Here is a 19998-nt window from a genome sequence, read left to right as displayed (position 1 = left end):
GAGACGCTGCCGTCGTTGGTGACGGATGATAAAAAGGAAGAGTAAGTGGTGGTGGTTGTGGAGAGAGTGAGGATTTCTAAGTGTAGACATGGCATGAAACGTGACACACCATTAGCCAATTCAGTTAAAATTTAACCCATTGCATTTCGATGACTAAATATTACAGTCTTACTAAGGAGAATGATGAATATGAAGCAAAGTTTAGAAAAGAGACTAAACTCAAAAACACTTGATAATTAAGGAACTAAAAATATATTTAACCTATAAATATATAACAAAATCGACAACTTATTCAAAAATATTTTACTTATTAAAAGTAATACAATGTTTAGAAACAAATTTTTTTAAATATTATTGAATATTTTAGATGTGTAAACAATATTTTTCACATAAATATAGTCTTAATTATATTTGATCTCGTTAAACGTGGAAGAAATTATTATTACTAACTTATTTCATACATTACCTCTTTTAAAAAATAATTTAAAACATTCATATTAACTTGTTTGTTAGACACTTTTAAAAGAAAATAATTTAGTATACTCGTATTAATTAAATAGTTAGTATCATATATCAAATAGTGATTGTTTTATTAGCATATTAGCTGAAAATGTTGATAACAATAAATATATTATTATTTATCTATTTATTTTTCTAAATAAAGTCATATTAAACATTAGTTATAAGTTTTTTTATTCAATCATATTATTCTAATGTGATTTTTTCATTATTTAACATTTAAAAATGAAAGGTTTTTATTAAATATTTTATACATTTATTTTACAGTATAAAAAAGATTATTTTTCAATTTATGTTCAAGAGTTTTTTTTTCCTATGATATTATACAAACAGATATTTAGGAATTCAAATCTCAGGTCAGTTTTCCACGTTTCAAATCATGTCTCCTAAATAGTTATAATCTGTACTATACACATGTACATGTCTCTCTGTTATGTTAACACTTAAACAATTTAGTGATTAAGTAAATTTTAAACATTAGCTGCCAATTGAACGAATTCTTAATCATATTATAATCTAGAAAACATACCTAGTATCATTTTATATACAGATTAATAGTAGAACTGTCAAAACGAGTAACCCAGTTTGATCCGGTCTGACGCATCACAGATTGGTCATTTAGTGAACGATTCTAACCTGGTCCGACGCATCACTAGCTCACTTAAATATAAGTTTTTTAATATAAAAAAATTATATATTTTTTAATTCAATTCTAAATAAATTTCAGTCTAAAATAATGTTAAACTCCAAATACAATTCAAAATAATAAAAAAATATCATACAATCTAAGTTTAATCCAAAATCAAGCACAAAAGACAAACAAATAAGTTTTTAATATTGATAATTTTTGTATTACTTGTCCATTTATAGCATTGAAATTTTGAATAGATAAATCTATAATATTTTTCTCTCTTGAAACACTTTTTTTATCCCATCTATAATATAATAAAAAAATGCTAACTAAATTGAAATCCAAAATAATAAATAATTAAATCCAGGTGTGTCAGGTTCTAGGTGAGCCGGATTGAAAACTAATCCATATAAAAAAATTACATTTTTTTCAAACTCAACCCAGTTCAAACCCACAGTAAGCCGGGTTGGTTCGCATATTACTGTTCATATTGAAAACACTAATTAAATACTAATTAATTATTAATTGTAACATGCAAGGACGAAAAATTACTACGTCGTGGTATTCACTCCAGAAGATAAATATTCTTCAAAATGACAAAACATAATAATTTTAAGTGTTTATTAGTCTATTTACCGAGCGTACGCACATGTTTCGTTCGTTTTTTTTTTAATTTATTTTTTTGAATAATAATAAATTTAAAACATAATATATTTATATAAATAAATTTTATATTTGTAAATATAAATGTTATAATTATATATAGTGAATATGTATTTAATTTAAAATGGATTTTTAAAAAATATATATAAAAGAATAATTAAATAATTAAAATATTATATTCACTTGGGCATATGTTTGAGTTTTTTTTAATAAAATAATATAATTAAGAGGAAATAATACTTAGATGGCAGAGGAAATAAAATAATATAATTAAGAGGAAATATTATATTCACTTGGCACGGTGTCAGAGACGATGGACGCGGCTCCGTTGAAGAGAAAAGAGAAACAAAAAAACATGGCACACGCGGGCATCACACGTGGGTTCGCCGTTTGTCACATAAAAAAAACTTAACACCGTTACTTTTTAAGGATTAAACATAAGAGTTTTTCAAAACTAAGAGCACTAAAATGAACAAACCTTTCGAAGATGGACGAAAACCAAAATCGCTAGATAGTTTAGAGACTAAAAACATATTTAACCCTTAATATTATATATAAATAAAATTTATATATTATTATATATAAATAAATAAAAAGAATACTTACCTGATTATATTATTATGATTATATTATTATATTGTGACAGATTTAATATAATTTTCACACTGTTAAATCAGTCAAGAGCACACTAAAATGTCAATTGGACACTAAAACAAGACCTATAACACCAAGAAATAATCCATAAAATGAATTGAAACAAAAGATACATATGCAACCAAAACACATGCTCAATCAAACACCAAAATAGAAGCGACTAATATTTGGCTTTTGTACCAAAGGTGGTAAATGTTTTTTTAAAATTTACGTATCTAGGTTGCTTTTTGAATTTATTACGTATCTGAGTTAAGTCTTATATGGGATTGGCGATTTCATCTCAAGAAGTCGTTAAAGGCACAAATGACTTCTTAATAATATTGAAGATCAGAGACCACTAGAACCAACCATCTCATTAGTCTGGCTAGTCCGTCCATCTCGATTATCCCAACCATTTTATAAATTCATCCATCCCGTAAGCCCATAAAGGAGATTCAATATTTAAATTGATACTCACCCAAAAAATATAGAAGAACGAACTTTGAAGAAAAACAACGAGAAATGTGACCAAGTAATGCATGTTCAAGAACATATAAATTTCAAAGTCATGGTAACTGAATAAGAAGATGAAGGAATGAAAAAATAATGTAATTTGAAGAAGAACTAAGACTTAAACAAATAGCCACTTTTGATGAAGAAGAGGGAAGGAAAAATTTAAGTGATAAATGGTTAAAAAACCAAAAATTTAGACCTATACGATGATATCTGCGTGAATATTTTTGATAATTCCCTATAATATTGTTTTCTTAAATAGTTGACTCATATCATATTCCATTACTAAAAAAAATATTTCAATTTTTATTTTTATCTCCAATAATTATATAATTTATGTCACAAAACTAATTTATAAGCTAGTTGATATCTGATAAATTAATTAATAACTTATAAATTATTTTATTAAATTAAAAGTATTTTAGTAAAACTAGGTGATAAACTACACACTAAACGTAAAATAATATAAAAAAAAATGTAACTATAGAAAATTTAGTATAAAATGAATTTTGTATTTTTTTTCTGGGAATATTATATGGTAATTATAATTTTAAACTTTTTCAAATAACTAAATTTTGATTAATTTTTTTAATAATTCTATTTAATTTTTAAATATTATATATGTTTTTTACTTTGACAACTAATTTTATTTGAATGAGTTCATTTAATGAGTATTAATCAACTTTAATTTTTATTTATGCTTGTAAATTTTTTATTTTTATTTATAATTTAAACCGACGTTACGTTCATTTTTTAAAACTTTATAACCTATAATTTTCACATAGTATCAAGTAAGGAAACATTAATTAATTCAATATTTAATGTTAAATATTTGTTAAGAAAAATTACATAAAAAATTAAAAAATAACTTAAAAAAGCTAAAAATAATATAATAAATAATTACTTTTATAAAATTAAAACTTCATACTTTTTTTAGTTTGAATATTTGTGAAATCTATTTAATATGATTCTTAAATTTTTTTCCATTTCAATCTTGGTTTCTGATAAAATGATTGTTTTTTTTGTTCTTCTTACACTTTCCATCATTTTTTCCCTTTCTTTACGGTAATAATCTCTTCAACACCCTTCCGACCTTTCTGGTCTAAAAAACCTTTATCTCTTTGACAACAACTTCCTCTCCGACACAAAGTCCCAAAATTATTCCCAGTTCTAGTGTCTAATCCTCGCCCAAAATGTTGTTCAGGGCTTGTTCTTGTGGTGTTGGGAAAGAGTAGATTAGGGCTTGTGTATAAGATGGTCTTGAAAACGAGGGTGTGTAATACAAGTAGGAAGATGATCGAGAAGAGAGAGAAAAAACGAAAAAAAGGTATTGGAAGGTGGTGATTATTGGATAGAAAAGGAAAAAAAAAAACAAATAAAAAACCTAAATCATTTGACGTATAGTCATCTTTTAAATTATGTTAACATCTATTTAACATACAATACTATTTAAATTAAATCTTTTTAAATAAAACGAAGATTAGATTAAGAAAACAAACTAAGGAATCATATTAAACAAATTCCATAAATACTGAAACAAAAAGTCATATTAAGTCTAAAATTAAATACATAATAATAAATAAAAATTATAAAATAATAAATAACTAATTAGAAATATAAAATTTAATAATATAATAAATTAAAAGATTAAATATGATTTTAATCTTTAAAAATAAAATTAAAATTCGTTATTATCTTAAACTTTGATACATTTTTATTTTCAAACTTTAAAAATTAATGGATATAGTTATCCTAATCCAATTATATTATTTTTTTTCTAATGTAAAAGATGATGTTTGAGTTATAAGTATCATTTTAATATAGTCCAATTCAAATAATAATATAAAACACTAGTTTATAAATATCAAAAATTAACATTAGATTAAATTATATTTAATTTTAAATAAAATTTAAGAATCAAAATATATTAATGTTTGAAAAAAAAAATTCAAGTAAGGGACTAAAAACATTAAATAAGTTACAAAATCCAAGTTAAACTTGAGTCAAATGATTTACCATTTATTATAAACTATAAACTTTTAAGATACATTAATTTAAGATAATTTATCAAATATCTTTTTATTGGTGAAACTAATTTATAAACTAATTGTTAATTTTATTAACATTACTAAACATACTTTAGATATATATTTTTTAATATTTTTTTAACGTGACGAGGTCCAGCAAAAGATTTTAGGATGTAAAAATGGGATAAATATAGCAATTAAAACTAAATGTATTTCCCAATTTAAAAAATAATGAATGTATACATACATACACATTAAATCATTATTAACTATTAGTAGTAGTATTAATTATTAACATTAATTATTGGGCATTAAAATTATTGCATAATAAATCGTGCATGTCTTAAGGTGTTGAACGGTCGTGTTGCTTCACCATCATTAATAAAAACAAGCATAAATGAACATTGTTCCTTGATATACCTTGTCCTATCCTGCTGTGAAACAAAAACACCAAATGACTATTTAGAAGTTCCCACAACCCTAAGATATGTTCCGTTATGGCTTCAAGCAAATAATAGTAAAAAATGAGTGAACTTTTCTTTGTATTATGGTCATAACCAAGTGGGCCTTGACATAGGGATTAATTGGGTTTGAACTTTGCAAATGTACAAGAGCCCAATAACCAAAATATCAACAAATTGACCTTAAAAGTTACACAAAATCTAATATAGTTTATTACCATAAGGATAAGGGCAATTACGAAGTTTTGTTTAATACCATACTATTAAGAGTTTTACCCATTCTCTCACTATCTGTTAGACCTAATTTCATCATCATCAATCACTTAGAATGAGTCTTGTAATACATTCTATTCACCAACAACTACTACTCACAAACTCATACCAAACAGAAAAAGGAGATAAATAAATAAACCCTATCAACATTATTACCAAAATTTCAGATAGGCCATTGCATGATTTTCATAATTTCCTTTTAAATAGTTAAATACGAAGGCAATCTAGCAATACAATCTCGAATTGCCATAATTTAATTGTGAAAACGTGTTTAGGGGAAAGGATTAACCGCTTATAGGCGGTAAACAGTGCGGTGACCGGGAAATGAAGGTCAAATTTTACTACCGCCACGCCACCCTTATTTTCTCTTGTTCTTATATCACATCGTTAACTCTCTTTGGTTCTCTCTTTTATTTTCGCGTTGTCTCTTCTTTCTCTCGCTTTGTTTGCCCAGAAAATCAGAGAGAAAAAATAATCCTCTTTGAAATTCAAACTGAGAGAGAAAAAAAGAGAAACTTCTCCTTAAAAAGCCATGGTGTTTTCTTCAGCACTTCAACGTTGACGCTTTCTGAGGAATCACAAAGGCAACAGGAAAAAGCTTTGTCACACAAAGCATTTTCGCTATTTATCTTTTTTTTTTCTCTTTCGATTTTCTATCTTTTTTTCTCAGGACTTCGCACTTCGGAGACTTGGCGATCACTCTGTAAATTTCGGTTTCCTTCGCTCTAATTCATCCTCACGTTGCTTTACATTGAAGTAATGCGAATTTTGCTTGCGATTCTCTTTTTATTTCAGGATTTGGCTCCTCTGAGGTGATCTCTTCATGGAGTTAGCGGTTAGGATTCTTGCTTCGCGTTGATTCCTTGTGGATAGATCTGAAGTGTACTAATTGCTCTTGTTTGAATGAGAAGCCTGAGGTTCTAGAATTTTGAATTCTTTCGGAGTTTGGAAATATGATTTGAAGTTGAAGAGGGAGAGTGTGCTGTTTCTTCGCTTTGTTGTTGAAGATGAAGAGGTCTAGAGATGAAGTTTTCACTAGTTGTTCTCAACTCAAACGGCCTGTGGTGTCTGCCCGAGGAGAAGCGTAAGTTTTTATTTTGTTATCTTCAATTTTGTTAGACTGTGCTCGTGTTTTGATTTTGCTATTTTTCGTGCTTGATGAAGCATTTGGCTCTTCAATCGAGTTGTAAGGCTTTTCATTTTTTGGTACGGTGAAGTTTTCTGTTTTCGTGTTCTTACGTGAAATCGAAGGAGTTTCAATGGTTGTTCTGCTTTATAATCTGTTTTTGCAGGTTTAGGCTTTAGTGAAGCGTGTAGTTTTGTTTTCGTTGAATTGTTTGACGTTGTGAAATGAGATCGGATTGTTTCTTGTCTGCCATAATGTTTGAATCGTTCTCATCATTAGTTGATTTTTAGGTTTTATTTGTGGCTTGAGTTATTGTTCTAAAAATTTTATGAAATTTTTTGAATGAAGGTCTGGGCAACCGCAGATGGCAAATGGAGGTGCTCAGAAATTGACAACTAATGATGCCCTAGCATATCTTAAAGCAGTAAAGGATATATTTCAAGATAAGAGGGACAAGTATGACGACTTTTTGGAGGTTATGAAAGATTTCAAGGCTCAAAGGTTTGATCATGTTGTAACATATTCTTTGTCCACCTCGCCTTCTGCTTGTTCATTATTTTTTGTATCATATTGGGAAAGAGGATCATGGTTTTGTTAGTGGAACTTGAGTTGTGTTTCCCTTGGGTGCATTGTAGAATTGATACCGCGGGTGTCATTGGAAGAGTGAAGGAACTCTTTAAAGGCCATAGAGATCTTATATTGGGATTTAACACCTTCTTGCCTAAGGGGTATGAAATCACACTTCCGTCAGAGGATGAACAACCTGCTCCAAAGAAACCTGTTGAATTTGAAGAAGCTATAAATTTTGTGAACAAAATAAAGGTTAGTGCGTTGTTATTAATTTTTCCTTTACTGATTTGTTTTCAACCAATGTATTGTTTTTCTTTTGAGCCTGATGGGTTCTTATCATGCAGACTCGTTTTCAAGGCGACGATCATGTGTACAAATCATTTCTTGACATATTGAATATGTACAGAAAGGAAAACAAGTCTATCACCGAGGTCTACCAGGAGGTATGTGTGTTTGCCTATGTTATGTGTTGTAATGCAACCTGAATAGAATTTCTTTTCTTTTTTTTTCCTCTTGTAATGCTTATATTTCTTTTGACTCATTTTAATCATTTGGATTTCTTCAGGTTGCTGCTATTTTCCAGGACCATCCTGATCTTCTTGATGAGTTTACTCATTTTCTTCCAGACGCTTCTGCAGCTGCCTCTACTCATTATGCGTCTGCAAGAAATTCTATTCTTCGTGATAGGAGTTCAATGCCAACAGTACGGCCAATGCATGTTGAAAAGGTTTGACTCCAATTGTTGTGCCCCTCTTTGTTGTTGAAGGAATACCTAAACCTAAGGAGATAAGGCAAGGTGCCAGAGGGTCAGCACCCCTTGCACATTGAAGTGCTGACCCTTTAGTGAGGTTCTTGCCTCTGGCACGTTTATGGTTCCAGTGAAGCACACCCTCTACATATTACTGATATCTGAAAATGAACCTAAAATGCCAGCCACCTATTTTTGCTAACTAGGATGTTAAATTGGGTAAAAGAGTTATGATGAAAAAAAATTAACATTTGGTGTTTGGTAGTCTTGTCAGCTGACAGGTTTTGTAAATTGAACATCTAAATCATTTGTTTTTCACTGAAAATGTCATGCTTAGTAGTCAGTGTTTGATTATTTGAGAGCCCACCTTTTGTCTTTGATGACCTCTGTTGCTTTGTCCCTATGAGTTTTATTGTTGCTTATCAAGTTAACATTTTACTCATCTGCATGCCAGCGAGAAAGGACCATGGCTTCACATGGGGATCGTGATCCCAGTGTTGATCGTCCTGATCCAGATCAGGACAGAGGTTTATTAAGGATAGAAAAGGAGAGGAGACGTGCGGAGAAGGAAAAGGAACGCAGAGAAGATAGAGACAAGAGAGAACGTGAAAAGGATGATAGAGATTATGAGCATGATAGGGAGCGATTTCCTCACAAACGTTCTCGTAAGGTTGAGGACTCTGGAGCTGAACCATTGCTTGATGCTGATGAAAATTTTGGTACGCGTCCTATGTCATCCACTTGTGATGATAAAAATTCTCTGAAAAGTGAGTATGACATTACTTATGAACTTATTTTTGTGTAATTTTACCTTTTTCCTAATTAATTAATCACTAATTGTCGAACCTGTTTTGCTGTTTAATAGGGTAAGAAATAAATGAACAAAAAGAAAATCCAAAAAACATGTGAACTTAAAATTAATCAATGAATGCTAAAAATTGTCATGACTTTTCTGCCTCATACAATGCTAAACTATTAAAATGAAAAAGATTTATGATTTCTTTTGGTGATGGAATCATCCATAGTTAAAAAGTGCTTTGAATTTTTATATTTATTATCTAGGGCTATGTAAGTATTTTCCTTATTTTGTGTACAATGAAGGACCTAATTTATTCCAAATATTTTTAAATTCATCCCTTCCTTTTGTGGTTTGTTACACGTATCTTAAATTTTGTGATTTCAGGTATGTACAGTCAAGAGTTCGCTTTCTGCGAAAAAGTCAAAGAAAAATTACGAAATCCTGATGACTATCAGGAATTTTTGAAGTGCTTACATATTTACAGCAGGGAAATAATTACCCGACAAGAGTTGCAGTCATTGGTATGGGTTTGCATATTTACTTCTATTAGATACTCGATTTTATGTCAAGTTCTGTCAAGATGAGTGACTTAAATTTATCAATCTATGTTGGTTTGGCTGGCAATGAACATTGATTGACCTTAATTCCTTATAAAATGTGGTGTGTTGGAAACTACAGAGTTTATTTGCATGAAACAAGTGGTGTGTTGTGAACTATCAATTTGGAGAATAAAGTTGTCCCAGGCAAAATTTGGCTTGGACTAGGGGGGACAAATCTACATGGACAATGAAGTCCCAGGACTGAGAATAGAATAAAAAACTTGAAGAAATAATCAATTTCCATGCAATAAATGTTAATACTATTAAGGAAATATATTGAAAGAAGACCATTTTGAGCAGAATGTTGGAGTAGCTATTGAAGGAATGGATTTCAATGGCTTTGAAGAAATTTACATCGACAGTGAAAAATCTAGCATGCTTATCAAAGTAGTATGCTTTGGTTGCTCAGTAGCCATGCTCATTTCACTGGCACCATTCATAATTTTTTGGTGTGCAGAGGTTGTATTAAAGTTAGAATCTATGACCCATGCCACACCCAGGTTGACTCTAGTGGGTTTCACTTTGTATGCACCATTCATTTGGATATGAAATCTGGAACAAGAGAGTTTATCCCCTTTCAGTTGCACCATGTCTGTATGCTCCCAATAATCCCCATAAAAGTTGTCTTTCCAAATGTCATCAGAATAAAAAAGAAAACCAGGAAACTTTCTTCAACCAGATTAGGCCTGAATCTTGATATGCTTTTGCCCAAATCACCTTGTGCGTTATACAGGAGACACATTAGAGGTCGAGATCAATATAGATCTGACATTAACCCAGATTTCAATCCTTTTAAGATATTCCTTTCAATTTGCATTAGTTTATCTTAATAATGTTATCTGAGAGAGATGTTTGGTACCATTTTGCAAGATTACTTTCTGATTTGGAGAGTGAAGACAAGTAGCTCCAGAAGGAGCAGCTGGAATGGATAAACACCTTTGTCAAAAGACCACAAAATTGGGGATTCCTGGATTTGGGATTGAGACTGTAATTGGGGGACACAAATTTTGGGCCAAAGACTACAGTTCCTGTCTTGTAATTGTAACAGTAATGTAAACCTTGGACTGTCAGTCAAACATTCAAATCCTCTGGCCCACAATGCAGTTGTTAATTTTTCTTGCGAGATACGGGATGACCAACCTGATTTGAATGGTTGGGCCAGACCAAATTTATTTTGAGTCTATAAAATGACAGGGCTACACCGCTAATTTCTAGAGAACACGAACTGTTAGAGTTAGGTTCCAATCACAATGTTTACATCAGATGCAATTGCTGTTGAATAAATTATGGTTTATGTTATTTATAGAGTGATTAGTTGCTTTGTATGTGGTTTCAGTCTTTGACCATTTATTCTTGACAGATCTGGCAGACTGTTCCTTCTAAATCCCTTTTTTGTGCCATTGTCTATCTATAAAATATGACAATGTTGCTGCTTCAACTTCAATAATTTGCTACACTGTGTTAATTGAATTTTCTTATGAGAAAATATAATAGACTAGTACATTGATATCTTTCTGGAACTTCATTCCTCTCTCCTGAAAACTTATATGTAGAATATGATGTTAAAACATGACTATAAATGATTTTTCTCTTGATCAATATGAGAAGCAGCTCAACCTGCTTTTACTGTATTTCATACTATATATTTACCTTGATGTTTAGTCCTTGTGCAATGCTATATGATTGACTCTTGGTCATATATTCTTCCAGGTGGGCGATTTACTGGGAAAGTATCCAGATCTTATGGAGGGGTTTAATGAATTTTTGCTACAATCTGAAAAAAATGGTATATTCAAACTAATAATATATTACTTTCCATGAAGTTAAATTTTTAAATTTATGTCTAATCAGACCCTATGATACAGATGGTGGATTTCTTGCTGGTGTTATGAATAAAAGTAAGATGTTTTTCAGTTTTCTGATATATGCTCCCCTTTTTAGTTTTATGTGAAATAATCTGGGTTCATAGGAACTTGTGCAGTATTGTGGTCTGATCCCAAAATGTTCTCTTTTGTGTTTGTTAGAGTCCTTATGGAATGATGGACATGGACTGAAACAAATGAAGGGTGAAGAAAGGGAAAGAGAAAGGGATCGAGATAGAGACCGTTATAGGGATGATGGGATGAAAGAAAGGGATCGTGAGTTCCGAGAACGGGATAAATCCACTGTGATTGCCAACAAAGATGTTTTAGGTTCTAAGATGTCTCTATATCCCAGCAAGGATAAGTATTTATCAAAACCTATAAATGAGCTGGACCTTTCTAACTGCGACCAGTGTACTCCTAGTTATCGGCTCTTACCAAAAAATGTAGTTATTTTGTTTGTCTCTTTGTATTTTGTCCTTTTCTAATGGAATCTGAGATCCTCTTGCTGATTGTTTTGCATGTATATTGTCTGTGCTTACGCAGTACCCAATACCTATAGCTAGCCAAAAAACAGAACTTGGTGCTGAAGTGTTGAATGATCACTGGGTGTCTGTCACTTCAGGAAGTGAGGATTACTCCTTCAAACATATGCGCAAAAATCAGTATGAAGAGAGCTTGTTTAGATGCGAAGATGACAGGTAAGATCTTTCCAGTGATGTTTAAGTACATTTTAAAATACATGTTTTCTTGATTAATCTTCTAGGGGTGATCACTGTCACAGTTGCCATATTATTGTAGTTTTTGTTTTTGCCATCATTGGGTTGATTAAAACATGATTTCAGTAAGTTGTCTATCACTTGCACTTGCTGATATTATGTTAACTGCTTCGCAGGTTTGAACTTGACATGTTGTTAGAGTCTGTGAATGTGACAACCAAACGAGTAGAAGAGCTGTTAGACAAGATCAATAATAATACAATTAAAGGAGACATCCCAATTCGTATTGAGGAGCACTTAACAGGTATATGGTATTTTCAATTAATCAGGGAAATTGGTTACAGCAGATATACAGTGTGAGGTAATTTCTAGAACTTTTGCATATTTTGATGTGATTTTTTTTTTTCTGTCTGTTGTTTTAGCTATAAATCTTAGGTGTATTGAACGATTATACGGTGATCATGGGCTTGATGTGATGGAAGTGTTAAGGAAGAATGCACCTCTAGCTTTGCCAGTGATATTAACACGCTTGAAACAGAAACAGGAAGAGTGGGCAAGGTGCCGTGCTGATTTTAGTAAAGTTTGGGCTGAAATATATTCTAAGAACTATCACAAATCTCTTGATCATCGTAGCTTCTACTTTAAGCAGCAGGATACAAAAAGCCTTAGCACCAAAGGTAATAAATAATGTTTCATTTCGATTATGTTGAATTCTCAAAGCTTTTAATGTTTGAATATTCTCTTATGTTTGCAAATTTTTAATTATGTGAGATAATCTGTGGACATACCTAAACCTGAGTTTTCAATCTAACACTATAGTGCTGCTGTTGCAATGTGGGCCTTGCAGCTTTGGGCCACTTTGTTAAAGTCCATCAGTCACTGCTTGCTGTTGTGGCTATAGTGGCACAAATCATAGCCATATTTGGGTTATTTGTTGCATTAAAATTCCTAACTTTGATTAATGGTTGAAAGCCCTTGTTTAGCCATACAATACTGCGTCATTTAAGGTCTATTTTGGGTGCAATTTCATGAGTTGGCTCCCTTATTTAGGGTTTTAAATTGAACCGTATTCTATAACACTGAGTCCTCTTGTGTCTGAAGCACAACATACTATTCTGTGGTGCCATCTCCAACCATTTATTACATTTTTTGGCACCTTCCTAGTATTTCCCATATCACATTTTGATTGATTTTCTTACTTAATTTCAATTGATCAAAACGAAAGGTTAATTGTTGGACACCATGCAAGACAAAATCAATGGTATGTGATTACCTGTATGCAAGTGAAATTTTCAGTATATGTTGGTGGTTATGATATAGCAATTCTTTCCATGTTCTTGACACCTTTCTTTCTATTTTCTTGACACCTTTCTATTTTCTTGACACCTTTCTTTTATCAAATTTTCTACAGCCTTGCTGGCAGAAATCAAAGAAATTAGTGAAAAGAAACGCAAAGAAGATGATGTTCTTCTTGCTATTGCTGCTGGAAACAGACGGCCAATTCTTCCAAACTTGGAGTTTAAGTATTCTGATCTAGATATTCATGAAGATTTATATCAGCTCGTAAAATATTCCTGTGGAGAAATTTGCACAACCGAACATGTGGATAAAGTTATGAAGGTTTGGACAACATTTTTAGAGCCCATGCTTTGTGTTCCTTCTCGGCCCCAGGGTGCAGAGGATACGGAAGATGTTGTCAAGACTAAGAATAATAGTGTCAAGAATGGCACTGCGAGTGTTGCTGAAAGTGATGGTAACCCTGTTGTGGGTGCTACCGTCATGAATCAAAAGCATATAAATGTTTCCAGAAATGGGGATGGTTGTTTGCCAGTAGATCAGTCAACTTCTAGTAAAGCATGGCAATCAAATGGTGATAGTGGGGTTAGAGAGGATAGGTATCTTGACGACCGTGTATTACATAAAACTGAAACTTTGGGAAATAATACACAGCATGGTAAAATGAATAATATTGCTTTCCCACCTAATGAACTATCAGGATTTAATAATAAGCAAGACCAGTCTAGTGAAAGGTTAGTGAATGCTAATGCCTCCCCCACATCTGGAATGGAACAAAGCAATGGAAGGACAAACATAGATAATTTGTCAGGTTAGCAACTTCTTGATAGTTACCCTTCCGTTAATTGAATGTAATCTGTCAATTATTTCTCATAATCTTCAACTGTTACTTATTAAGAATGTGCGGAACTGAGACGCAATTTTTTGTACAAGGACTCACTGCCACTCCAGCTAGACCTGTTAATGCATCTGCTGAAGGAGGACCTGATATTCCACCTTCAGAGGTACGGATTAACTCTGTACAGCTTATGTCAGTCTCAATTTAAATTTTTCTTGTTCTACATTCATCATTAGGATAAATTTTGAGATTATATCAATAAACTATTATACACTGGTGCTAGAGGCCTCTTCCTTTGTGAAGGTATGAAAGGATCACTGTTTGCCGTCTTCCCCTTTCATTTGCAAAGAGGCTGTTTTAGGGTATATGACTGGCATTACTCACTGTCATTAGCACCAACACCAATTGCCTTAGAAATCTTGAAGCATTATATTGCAAACCAGATTTTTAGTGGGTGGTATTTTCTCTCCTTTAATTTGATCAAGTTGATTGTGGTAGAAATATGTTCATGAACATCTTGCAATATATATTGTTGATGAGCGGTCTTTCTACAGTGAATTGATCCTCAGATTGTAAATATGAAGATCTGAGTGGTAAGCCATAAGTTGTTAGCTTTTCAGAACAGAGTGTGAAAAACACTCTTTCCTTTGTACTTATGTGTAAAGAACTATTGTGATTTCCATCCGTGCAAACTTCATGACTACCGTTGTTCTTCAAATATTTTTCTGCATTATAATGAAATCAACACTGTTGACTGAATATTAATTTAGTTCTCCTTTTAAAACTTGTAATTCTGTGACATCATTACATATAATATTTTAATTTTATACACCAGTTATCATACCGATTAATTTGGTGATTTTTTGTGTTTCTTTATCATGACTTAGGGTGGTGATTCTGCAAGACCAGGTACATCCACAAATGGGGTCATCACTGGAGGCACCAAAGTCCACCGGTACCAAGAGGAATCAATTCGACCCTTCAAAAGTGAAAGAGAAGAGGGTGAGTTATCTCCTAATGGAGACTTTGAAGAAGATAACTTTGCAGTTTATGGAGGTAATGGTTTGGATGCAGTGCATAAAGGAAAGGATGGTGGTATTAGTCGGCCATATCAAGATAGACATGGGGACGATGTTTGTGGTGAAACTAGAGGAGAAAATGATGTTGATGCTGATGATGAAGGTGAAGAAAGTCCTCACAGGTCATCAGAGGACAGTGAAAATGCATCTGAAAATGTTGATGTTTCTGGCAGCGAGTCTGCTGATGGTGAGGAGTGTTCTCGGGAAGAGCATGAGGATGGAGAACATGATAACAAGGCTGAGAGTGAAGGTGAAGCTGAAGGAATAGCTGATGCCCATGACGTTGAAGGAGATGGAATGTCATTGCCGTACTCTGAACGCTTTCTCCTAACTGTGAAGCCACTGGCAAAGCATGTTCTTCCAATGTTACATGAGAAGGACAGGAATTCACGAGTTTTCTATGGAAACGATTCCTTTTATGTTCTTTTTAGACTTCATCAGGTACAAAAATATCCATTTAGAAATACACCCTCTCATTTTCATAACCTACACTGAGGTCTGGAGTTTCTGTTGTACAAACACCAAAGTTAATTTTCATTTAGCATTATTAATCTTTGTTATTCTATTATTCACAAGAATTTAGGAATAGTTTGTCAGAAATGTAGTGGTGTCTAAGCTACTCTTCTCACCTTGGCTTTGCTTCTCTGTTTTTATCTAGTTTAATTCTCACTACTTCTAAGTGATTGGGTATCTGCTACCAGTAGATTCATTCCAAAGTGTTTGAGCCAGATGACTGTCTTTGGAAAGGTGGTGCTTGTACTAATTGCAATTTGAGGCAGTGAGAGGAACATTTTATGTGTGTGTATGGATGCATGTCAATCTTGGGTATCAGTGCGTATGTGTATGGTTTTGGACAAAATAGATGTTTTTTAGTTTATATGTATTTCCTCTTATTAATGTGAACGTGTTTGCATCTATTGTATATTCATTTTATAATATTTTGTCTTATTAATCTGACAGACATTGTATGAGAGGATACAATCAGCGAAGATTAACTCATCATCTGCTGATAGGAAATGGAAAGCTTCGAGTGATACAAGCTCCACTGATCAATATGACAGGTGATAAACCTATGAAATGTATTATATTACAAATTACAAATTACAATTTTGAACATATATGTAAATATCTATCTATGCAAGACTGATGTGTCTCCTTTATGCTGTAGATTCATGAATGCCCTTTTCAGTTTGCTGGATGGTTCTTCTGATAATACAAAATTTGAGGATGATTGTCGAGCTATAATTGGAATTCAGTCATATGTCTTATTCACATTAGACAAGCTGATATATAAACTCGTTAAACAGGTCGCATACATAAATTCCACCTTTTATCGTTTGCACAGCTTATTATCTTTCCTACCATTAAAAGATCTCTTATTTTATTTCAGCTTCAAGCTGTTGCTGCTGATGAGATGGATAATAAACTTCTACAACTACTTGCATATGAGAAATCAAGAAAACCTGGAAAATTTGTCGACATAGTTTATCATGAAAATGCCCGTGTTCTTCTCCATGATGAGAACATATATCGTATTGAATATGTAAGCTTTTATTTTGCCTTCTTGTCTACCTAGGTCTGTTCCTGAATGAAGTTTTAAATAGTGTTACAAGTTCTGTAGCGGTAACCTAGTTTATTCCGTTGCAGTCACCTGGAGCAACGAAACTATCTATTCAACTGATGGACTCTGGACATGATAAACCCGAAGTGACTGCTGTTTCGATGGACCCTAATTTTTCAACCTATCTACTCAATGACTTCCTGTCTGTTGTCCCTGACAAAAAAGAGAAGTCAGGGATTTTCTTGAAAAGGTATTTGATTAGTCAGTAGAATTATAAATTTAATTGAATTCTGTTGTTTATTTTTGTGAATTTATTTTATTTTATTCATATTGTCAGGAATAAACGTAGATATGCTGGTAGTGATGAATTTTCAAGCCAGGCTATGGAAGGACTACAGATTATTAATGGTCTGGAGTGCAAGATAGCTTGCAGTTCATCTAAGGTATTTGATATAATAAGATTTCATAGTTGGTATTACCACTTTAAGCTAGAGTATGATGCCTATTGGATTTTGTTTCTGAATTTCCAGCCTTATATTTTTTCCTCGATACCTGTTTTTCAGGTCTCTTACGTTTTAGATACTGAAGACTTTTTGTATCGGGTGAGAAGGAAACGAAGAGTCTTGCATCCGAGGAGTTCAGGCACCCATGAACAGGCACAGTCTTCAAACATTCGTTCAAGAAGACTGCAACGATTCCGCAACATGTTTTCCATTACATGAATTGTCCATTTTGAGCTGGACATGGTATGCAAAATTCTATATATTGCTAAATGTGTCATGCTTTTAAACATGCAGAACTCATACTTCCATCCAATATCAATTGTTATGATCAATATCCCTTACTGCTATATCTATATAATAAATATAATGAAGCTAAAAGTTCATCTATCATTTGTTCTTTTCTTGATGTAGTAACAAACAAAAAGTTTGACTGATAATCGTTGTTTGGTTACCCTTTTCAGTAATACTTGCCAAATGTCATTGGCAGAGGCCCGTGAAAACAGCACCCTATACAAGTTGATCTAGGGATGCTTATCAGAAATTATTTTTGAAATTTTTTCTGAGCAACCTAATAAATCATACAGAATGGGGGCGCGGAATTGACGGAAGATTGTTGTATACTGTCATCTGATGGCTAATGATGTCTCACAATAATGTAAATAAAGGTAATTTGTGATGTAACTAGAGGACTTTTTATTTCATTCATCAATATTTTTGTTATTTAGTTTTTTATTTTCCCCTTTCACTTAGCTGCTACAAATATTGAGGTTATTGATGATGGAACATTCGGTGGCTGCAATTGGCCTGCCGTTTCAAATACAAAGCGTAGACTGAGAGTCTGCCCACAACTTCCTTGTTCTTTTTGTTTCTCTTTTGGTATGGATACAGTAAAATGAGAAGAATGTAGCATACTGAGGGTATTTTTGCTTGTCTTGAAAGCTACTTATCATAGGAGGTCGGTGGAATGATGAATTGAATAGGCCAACTTGCTAAAAGAGTATTCTTTTTGAAAAATATGGTAATACATTTGGACTTTTTGGTAGTAGCTAATGAGGCTAGAAGGATACCAGATAGAGTTAGGTATCACTCTAAATGCATTGCTTGATGAACTTGTGTAATGATAATTTCTCTGATAAAAATACCGTTATGCCACTCTATTTAAATTACGGGCTTCTTGCTTTGCTTTTTAATTGATGAATGAAAGCAGTAAACTGCAAGATCACGTGGCACGTTGAGTCAAGCAAGAGTTGAGTTTCCTATATATGTGTGATAGATTAGCTTGTTAACAAAGCACGTATTTCAGAAAATTTTCCATTTATTCTATAACAATCCTGTTGCCATTGAGTTACGCACAACAGACAAGGGTTGTGAACACCCAATCTAAATTCAAATTGGGGCTAGGGACGCCATGGGCTGGTCGTGAATTCTACTTTTCCATCTTCATTCTCATAATAAAAGTTCATTCTTATTTTCATATTTAATAAATATAATATTTTTGTCATGGATGTCTATTTGTATCTCTCCCTTTACTAACTTAATTATTAATTAAATAACTATCTTATAAAAAACAAAAACCATAAATAAGAAAATATGATATTATAAAAGATATAAAGAAGATACAAATATATTTTTTTTCAATATCAAATATAAAAAAATAGATCATAATTTACAAATCTTAAATCATAACATTAAATAATAATTGAATAAAAGTTGAATAATTATAGAAAAAAAAAGTGACTAAATGTGTATCATATACATAAATTACGAAATTAAAAATTAAATTAAACTTAATGTAAGTTTTTAAGTTATTAAATATATATTATTTTAGTTTCAATATTTAATTTTAAAAAATGATATTGTCAGACCTCGTGAATTTCACTCAAAATCCCTGTTCAGACTCATTAAAAACGCATCCAAATCCTTTGCGCGGACGCCAGATGTCAATCACCGAAGTTTCTGAAATTAGATAGTGGAAGGCAGGTGTCGGCAGGAGAGCGGACGCTCGTTTGAACGTGGGAAAGAAATGATGTTTTCTGAAACTGCCGTCCCACTCTCCTCTGCACGCACCCTCTTTCCCAAACTCTGATATTTTCTTTTCTCCTCCTTCTCACTAGAAACCATATCTTCTCTCTAAGGAAACTCACCATTTTTCTCCTCCGATCAACATTCAGGCACCGTAGAAGCATCACCGGCGTCCTGAGCTTTATTTTAAACCGAACCAATTCAAGTTCTGAACTGGTAAGTTTCCTCGCCTCTTAGCCATTCGTTCTCTAATACATGCAACTCAAGTTCTGGTTGCATGTTGTCTTCTTGTCTAAACAAATTCTGGGTTTCTGTTTATGTTTTAGTTTGAAGAGTTTGGTTGAGCATTGAGGGTAGAAGGAATCGTAGTTTTTGCAAACTGAGTTTTAGTCGGAAGGACGTACGTTCACATTAGAGGTAAGGGAAGCTTATTTAATTTAATTTGATTTGTTTGCTGTTGAACTGTCTGAACGTTTGTTTAGTTGATTGAATGATTTTGATGCATGATGATTGATATGATTGTATGAGATGAACGTTCGTTTATTGGATGAGATGA

General features: G+C 32.4%; 1 protein-coding gene across 4 annotated transcripts; it reads left to right on the top strand.

The window, feature by feature from the left end:
- Positions 1–6106: 6106 nt before the first annotated feature.
- Positions 6107–18279, top strand: LOC108322347 (paired amphipathic helix protein Sin3-like 4). Of its 4 annotated transcripts, none has more exons than XR_008245582.1 (25): positions 6107–6423; positions 6516–6804; positions 7195–7347; positions 7482–7668; positions 7761–7859; positions 7982–8143; positions 8619–8931; positions 9348–9484; positions 11273–11348; positions 11428–11460; positions 11587–11870; positions 11971–12125; positions 12320–12447; positions 12566–12820; positions 13555–14250; positions 14373–14443; positions 15165–15797; positions 16317–16417; positions 16525–16663; positions 16747–16899; positions 17004–17167; positions 17255–17360; positions 17481–17663; positions 17882–18085; positions 18171–18279. XR_008245582.1 is itself a non-coding variant. In XM_017554410.2 (25 exons), exons 2-24 carry the CDS (start codon positions 6728–6730, stop codon positions 17637–17639), a joined length of 4209 nt encoding a protein of 1402 aa, XP_017409899.1. In that variant the 5' UTR covers positions 6107–6423; positions 6516–6727; the 3' UTR covers positions 17640–17663; positions 17882–18279. The 4 variants fall into 4 exon arrangements, 3 of the variants coding, with proteins under 3 accessions (XP_017409899.1, XP_052725221.1, XP_052725220.1); XM_017554410.2 differs by having other exon boundaries at positions 15165–15279; positions 15352–15797; positions 17882–18279; XM_052869261.1 differs by having other exon boundaries at positions 8619–8883; positions 17882–18279.
- Positions 18280–19998: the final 1719 nt, after the last annotated feature.

This window comes from Vigna angularis, chromosome 10, assembly GCF_016808095.1.
Source record: "Vigna angularis cultivar LongXiaoDou No.4 chromosome 10, ASM1680809v1, whole genome shotgun sequence".
Lineage (NCBI taxonomy): Eukaryota > Viridiplantae > Streptophyta > Magnoliopsida > Fabales > Fabaceae > Vigna > Vigna angularis.
This window is presented reverse-complemented; position numbering and strand designations above follow the sequence as displayed.

Excerpts from the sequence above, each read along its gene's own strand:
- LOC108322347 (XM_052869260.1), top strand. The coding sequence starts at position 6,728 with ATGAAGAGGTCTAGAGATGAAGTTTTCACTAGTTGTTCTCAACTCAAA. Across the intron at positions 15,798-16,316 it reads TTCTTTTTAGACTTCATCAG|ACATTGTATGAGAGGATACA; the intron begins GTACAAAAATAT and ends TTAATCTGACAG. Across the intron at positions 17,168-17,254 it reads TCAGGGATTTTCTTGAAAAG|GAATAAACGTAGATATGCTG; the intron begins GTATTTGATTAG and ends TCATATTGTCAG.